Source organism: Ptychodera flava, chromosome 13 (assembly GCF_041260155.1).
Source record: "Ptychodera flava strain L36383 chromosome 13, AS_Pfla_20210202, whole genome shotgun sequence".
Classification (NCBI taxonomy): Eukaryota; Metazoa; Hemichordata; class Enteropneusta; family Ptychoderidae; genus Ptychodera; species Ptychodera flava.
The window spans coordinates 6,870,346-6,878,272 of record NC_091940.1 but is presented as its reverse complement, the minus strand read 5'-3'; the positions used below and the strand labels follow the sequence as shown (position 1 = coordinate 6,878,272).

General features: G+C 35.8%; 1 protein-coding gene across 1 annotated transcript; it reads left to right on the top strand.

Moving 5' to 3' along the window:
• Positions 1-5,549, top strand: LOC139147259 (malonyl-CoA-acyl carrier protein transacylase, mitochondrial-like). Its single transcript, XM_070718288.1, has 4 exons — positions 1-696; positions 1,590-1,677; positions 2,189-2,409; positions 3,402-5,549. The coding sequence occupies exons 1-4, from the start codon at positions 25-27 to the stop codon at positions 3,795-3,797; spliced, it is 1,377 nt and encodes a 458-aa protein (XP_070574389.1). The 5' UTR covers positions 1-24; the 3' UTR covers positions 3,798-5,549.
• The last annotated feature ends 2,378 nt before the right edge of the window (positions 5,550-7,927 follow it).

Below are 7,927 nucleotides of genomic sequence, written 5' to 3'. Positions count from 1 at the left end.
GCGGGGTGAAAGGTCAACATCATCATGGCATCCCTTCGAAACATGTGGAGATGGAATCTCGCCGGTTCCAGGATATTCTTTCAAATATCTAGGTCTGATTTCAGAGATATTTCTGCGAAAGTTTTGCCAAAGGAATGTTTCAAATCAAAGGAAACTGTGATGGTACGGTACTTGTGCTCAAAGTCAGGAAAGAACGGTGCAGACAACCTGGGTGTTTCGACAACATCACCATCAGACGATTCTGAGGGCGAGCCGCCTACGGATCGTGTTTCACAATCAGCAGACGATAAATCGAAAAACGTGAAGGAACTTCTCGATAGTGCCCAAACTGAGGAAGATATTGTTGATGAGTTCGATGTAAGTGAAATAGCTTCGGATGTTTTAGCCGATGGGACCCCGCAGATTCCAAAAGACCAACAAAAACCGGTTGGAAGGGTGAAAGTTGACCCAGCTGACAGGAGTATATTCTTGTTCCCTGGCCAGGGGGCGCAATTCGTCGGTATGGGGAAACAATTGCTAGGCTATCCGAACGTAAAAGAAATTTACGATGCTGCATCTGAAATACTGGGATACGATCTTTTACAACTGTGCTTGAATGGACCAAAGGAAGAGCTTGACAAAACCATCAACTGCCAGCCAGCAATTTTTGTAACTTCAATTGCAGGAATACAAAAATTGTTGCACGAAAATGCATGGGTAAGAATGATTTAAGAAATGTCAAGAGGGAAAAGTGTTTGTTTCGTGCATGACATCTCTTCAACCATAAAATAATGATCACACCTTATTGAAAATTTTGAAAGATCATAGCAATGTAGTAGTAAAAAAAACAGAAACCAAAAGTTTGCAGTGATTCGACATGTGATCAACCTTTTCTACATGCATGGTATTCTTTTTTTCTGCCAATATCGAATTTAAAATTAAACTAGTGAACCTTTTTATAAAGGTCAGTTCCCCCCCCCCCCCCCCCCCCCCGAAAAAAGAGCAAAATGTGGAGAGACTGTGTTCATGGATAAAACATACAACTGAAGGATGCATACAAATGTCGGTTTACTCCTTTATGTATTTCTACTATAATGTACATACTTTCTTCAAACAAAATCTCCTCTTCAAACCCATTATGCCAGTAGTTCAATTATTAAAGCAATAAGGTGTAGTGGTTCTCAGATGTTCGCATTGGATGGACACTTGGATATACAAGTTTTACCTACGTACATACATATACATTTCAGAATGATACATACAAATGTGATATGTACCTATGCATGTACATACATACATACATACATACATACATATATAACATCATATATACATATAATATACATATACCTATATATGTACATTATATATACTCACATACATATGGACTACACACACGTACAATTACATACATACATATACACGTGTACATAACATGCACATACACACACATACATACATACCTACATACATACATACATACATACATACATACATACACAAACACACTTACATACATAAAGAAACCAGCAGGATGACAAATATCAACTGATACCAGTAGCTCTACAATGAAGTAAAATGACAATGATTTCTTTTTATACAATGGCCAGGCTGTAGAGAATTGCATTGCTACAGCAGGTTTCAGTGTTGGAGAATATGCAGCTTTGGTGTTCAGTGGTGCAATGGAATTTCAAGATGGTAAGTAGTCACTGTCAAATGTGCCTGTGTTGATCAAAGCAGAATTTGAAACTCTTGAATCACCTGGGGCATTCATACATGCTTTTGTCTGGGATAGTTATCATTTCTTCAATCAGAACATGACTTTGACTTGGCCATACCCTTTATTTATGTTACTTGTACATGTGATGATGTTTTAGGGAACCTTCTCTTGATGTTCTGTATTTAAAAAAAAATTTAATACAGAGTGTACATATTTGGTCATATTCAGTCTGGCATGCCAGATTTCATATCTAGAATAATTCTGTCACACACTACTTAAGTCTACTCACTCAAAGTGTTTTTGGACATGGCTGCATTTTTTTGGTTAAACGATCACCACAGAGTTATGATACAATTCAAATGTTACAAGACACTCTGATGACACAAGTAGGGTTGACTCAGAGTTACAAGGGTTAATCAGAAAGGAATTTGTTTCTGTAATATGTGATATAACTCCACATGTAATCCAAACATGTTTGTTGCTTTACAGCACTGAGATTAGTGAAAGTGAGAGCGGAAGCCATGCAGAGGGCATCTGAGGTCACACCATCCGGAATGGCTTCCTTGATTGGCAGGCCAACGACCAGATACAAATTCCTGTGTGCTGAAGCCAGACATTACTGTGAGAAGGTACTCGGCATGGTTGATCCGGTGTGCAATGTTGCAAACTATCTATTCCCAGATGGTAGGGTCATTGCCGGCAATGTTGAGGTAAGTGTGATAGGTGAATATAAATGGATGACTGACATGTCAGGATGATAATGATAGGGGGATAATATGATAACAATGACGTAGTGTCTCACATGCTATATGGAGATAAAGGATCAAAAAGCAACAAAAGGTTTGCAGTGTTTACAGTTCCCTGTAGATGTACTGTTAAATTAATTTGATAATTTATCACAGAATAGGTGGGTGAGATATCTGTCTATACACTATCTGTCTGTAGAGTAATGATACTTGAAAGAGATAAGACCAGACTGAAAAATCATAGAAAACAAGAGTTCCATCATTAACTGAGCAAATGTATAACGTGTCAAAACACTCTGTTATGTCCATGTTTATTCACTGATTTTGGTATACCTTGTGATTTACACATTGTATTTGCAATGATCAGGAATCCACAATCGTAGATTCATTTTTTCATTTCTATGTGTGACAATAAAATTTGAATAGAATAGCTGTTCAAACTTCTTGAGATCTTCTGTCATTACCCAGAAACTCAATAGAAGATTTCATTGATTTATCAGTGATTTAGACATACATAAATGTAATACCACTTGATTTTATAGAGCAAGTCAAATATGTACATTCTCCTATCAGAAACAGCAACATTGGTAACTGTGTTGTATATTTATCAAAGCCAATATTGCATATGCCTGTAGTATCATGATCAACCCTTTCACAACAATGGTTTGGCCCAAATTCATTGTTAAGAATGGTGATTGTGGCCCTGTATACAAGGAGTTAGGGTGTAGAGACCTTTCTAAATCCCCAAATTGTTATTAGTATGGGTGTGATATGAAAGATATCTGCAGTGCAGATATTTTTAGTATTGTATTGTCAATATCTTTAATACATAGTGAGCATGCATGTGAGTTTTAAAATATTGATTAAGAATGCCTTTTTATCATCATGCAAACTATAGAGATCACTTGTAAGTCAAAATTCTGATCTATCCTGTATTTTGTCTTGCTTCACTCTAGGCACTGCAGTTTATTTCAGATAATGCCAAGGAATTTCACATCCGGAACTTCAAGCGACTGCCTGTCAGTGGTGCATTCCATACGTCACTGATGGCACCAGCACAACCTTCCTTTCAGAGGACCATACGGAGTATGAAACTGGAAGAACCAGCGATATCTGTGCATTCCAATATCGATGGAAAACGATACAGAAACATTAAGAGACTGAGTCAGCTCTTAACGGAACAAATTGTGAAACCTGTCAAATGGGAACAAACAATGCAAATTATGTATGGAAGGCATCAAGGACAGACATTCCCACAGACATTTGAAATTGGTCCCGGAAAACAGCTTGGATCACTTCTGTCGAGGGTTAATGCAAAAGCATGGAAATCATATTCCAATGTGGAAGTATAGGAATTTGAAAAAGTAGTCTGTTGGACTTCCCTGTTCCAGATTTTGGACACGTTGACAAATATAAACTAACATTACTGAACAGAAAGTGTGTGATTCATTTTCATTTTAAACATTCCGTAATTAAATCAATGCTTCAACTTTTATCCTTTTTAAGTTTCACACTAACTTACAGGGGACTTGATCATGGCTTAGCAGTGTGTGGGTTAAAAATGTGGTCATTATGTGGCCATGTAGCCAAGAACAAATGCATTTTCACACAGTTTACAGTTCCAACACATGCTGAATTGCCAAGATTAATGAAATCATAACAGTGATAATTCTCATCAAGGGTAACCAAATTGTACCAAGTAGGGATCACACAGTGATCACGTCTGTCGTTGGGGGCGCACTTCTGTATACTAAGTTGTCATTTCACTATTTCAAGGTTTAAATAGGGTCATACACATAATGAGCGGGCACAGCTGTCAATCATACACAAACCTTGAAATATCAAACCTCATAGAAGGATAGAATATCAACCAGCTGCTAGAATCATATCATTCATGAGTTCCTCACCAATTTTACTGTGCTTAAACAGAAAAAAACTCTTTAATAGAGCTCCCAGTTGGTTTTGTATTGGATTTCAGAGACAAGTATCATGAAGGAGGTATTGCCGTGACAACAGTTAAACTACATTATCCACTGTTGATTGAATAAGCAGTTGAGGGTGTAAAACCTGTATTAAGTCCATGTGAGATGCAGAGAAGGTGAACCCTAATGGCCACGCAACTTGAAAGAAAAAGAGACAATGTAAACTTTGGTAGAATTTGAAATCAGATCTAAATGGTGTGAATCAGATGACAGGGTCCATACAACTTCACTGATTTGTTTAAGCCATCCTCCCTACAACACATTGTGTGAATTCACTCTGTCTCTGTCCAAGGGAACATGAAATGCAAATTTTTCACTCGTGTGATTAAATGGAACAAGTGGTGCAGTGCATGCTCAAGGTTTCAAATTCAGTTTTCTCCAATAAATTAGAGACTTGTCAGGTTGTTTCCTGTCTAGTACATTTTACATAGTGATACAATCAATGAATATCTCTGACTTGCCTTTTTTTGCTTTGGGTTGCATGTATAAAAATTGATTTATTCAGACATTGTCTGAAATGTTGAATTATTCATAGAAGCGACCAATATTGACACACACCCATCTGCCTCACAGAACCCATTCATATTCATAACAAGAAACGGCAAGGGGCAGTATCAAAACTGTAGTATCAACAAGGAATGATGTTGTGTAACCGTCATATCAATAATGGACATTGCTACTGTACAGACAAAGATATCATTGATATCGTGGTCAGCAAACACAAACATAAGAGCCTGATACAAAAACTTTGGGGTTGTCTAAGCTTCAAGTGTTATTTTTTAAGATGGTATGTCATGAATTTGAAATGATCAAAAACTAATATTGAGCAACCTAGTGGCTGATATGGCTCCACTATTAGTCGTTATATAAACAACAGTAATACAATCACTGCATAGCAACCCAAAATTAAATTCAACAAAAACTGAAATGGCTAAAGAATTTGCCATTTTGCTTTTAAAAAGAGTAGTCAAATGATGTATCATCCTTTTATATGGGAAAAGTGAGCTACCTCCAGATATGCATTCTGATATGTAATGTCATGCAGACTACTGATTGTGGTATTTGTTTATAGCATAATGAACTTTGTAATAAAGAATGCACAAAATTAGTAATTTCTAATGCTAAATAATAAGAAAGAGATCATGAATGTAACATAGAAGCTAAAAGAATCTCAGAGCTCCACAACCAGTGATATAAAAAAGTTTTGACAAAAAAAATGAAAACCAGCCTCAAAAATTTGTATGCGCAAATTTCATCATGATTTGAAAGAAAACTGAATGAGGTCATCCTTGAAAAGTTACAAACGAAAATTTGATTGGTATTGGACAGTTTAAGAGCAGCATTTGGTTGAAGAGAATTGAGCAAATAATGGAAAACAATCTAAGAAAATTTGAATATACAAATTCTCATGCTAATTTTATCATAACTTAATAAGGGTATCCATAAGAAGCTGCACAATAAGTTTCAAAGCTGTAAGACGAGTGGTACAGAGGAAGCTATGTTTCAAAAAAATATGAGACAATTAACCCAAAAGTTTGCATATGCAATATGCAAATTTCATCATCATTTGACCAAAACTGAATCAGGTTATTTATACGTATGAAGGTATGCTCCAAATTTGCTCACTGTTTGACAAATGGTTTCAAAGAAGAAAAGTTTAGATAAACATAGGGCCAATGTCTCTGAAGCTACTATAGACATGGATACAAAATTAAGTATTTCCTGTCTGTATGCAATTATCTCTTTAAGGTCTTCCTAGGGACCTGTATACCGAATATTAAAGCTGTCTGACCAGCGGTTTTGAAAAAACAAGCAACCTAACAGTTGACAGAGCTCCGCTGTGTTTAATGTAGAGAATAACTTTTTGTGACACATGTATTGATGACAAAGGTGGGTATCTTTGATAGCTCATTTCAGGATGGTCTGACCAAAGTAGCAAAATTAGCTGCAAAAATAGTCAAAGTTGAAGATTGCATCATAATTTCAATACTACATTAACATAAACCCTAGGAACCTGTATATCAAATATCAAAGCTATCAGATGAGTAACGTTTGAGAAATAAAGATATTGGCCAAAATGGCAAAAATTGAGCCAAAATTGGCAAAAAATGACCCAGAAATACAAAAATTGAAGATTTCATCAAATTTCAATACACCAAGACAATCCCTAGGAACCTGTATACCAAATATCAAAAGCATCAGACAAGTAGTTTTTAGCTCCGCTTTCAGCGACGCGGAGCTTATCAAATAGGTTGATTTTCCGTCGTCGTCCATCAACATCCTCCGTCGTCGTCCATCAACAATAGCCTTCTCCTCTGAAACTGCAAGTCCAATTGCTTTGAAATTGTATAGGCAGTTCACTGTGGATGACCTCACTTAAGTGTGTTCAAATCGTGGTGAAATTTACATATTTGTATTTTGGGGACATTTTTTGGTGTTTTTGGTAAAAAAATCTTCTCTGAAACCGCTTGTCCGATTGCTTAGAAATTTGATATGCAGTTTACTTAGGGTGACTTCAGTCAGATTTGTTCAAATTGTGGTGAAATTTGCATATTTGTATTTTTAGGCAATTTTTGTCATTTTTGGTAAAAAATCTTTAAAAATTTTCTTCTTCAAAACTACCAGTCAGATAGCTTTGATATTTGTTACATATGTCCCTAGGGGTGATCTATTTCAGATTTGTTCAAATTGTGCAGATATATGCAAATTTGCATTTTTAAGGCAATTTTTGGTAAAAAAATGTATTTCTCGAAAAGTACTGGTCTGATAGTTTTGAAATTTGGTATACAGGTTTCTATAGATGAACTAAATTTGATCTTTTGAAATTATGATGAAATCTGCAATTTTGTTTTGGGGGGGGGGCCAATTGTTGCCATTTTTGGTCAGAAAATTTTATTCTCAAAAAACTACTCATGAGATCGCTTTGGTTGACATGTTCTTAGGGATGATCCGATGTGATATATTCAAAGTATGATGAAATCTTCAATTGTGTATTTTTGCAGCTATTTTAGCCACTTTTTTCTGGCCACTGCATTGAGCTATCAAAGATTTCCACCTTCTTCATCAACATGTGTCAAAAATAGTTATTCTCTACATAAACACAGCGGAGCTATAATGGCTGCTAGGTCGCTTGTTATGAAACACATTTTTTCGACCAAAATTGGCAAAAATTGCGCCAAAAATACGAAATTGTAGATTTCATCATATTTTCAATATATCATATTTAGTTCATCTGTAAGAACCTGTATGCCAAATATCAAAGCTGTCAGATGAGCAGTTTCAATGAAATAAATTGTTGACCAAAAATGACAAAAAACTCCTTAAAAAAATAGATTTGCATATTTCATCACAATTTGAAGAAATCCAAGTCGGGTTATTCTTAGGGTCCTGTATACCAAATATCAAAGCTGTCTGACTAGCGGATATGAAGAAGATTTTTTACCAAAAACGCCTTTTTTAGCAGTAATTTGCAAATTTTCAACAATAACAAAACATTGAAA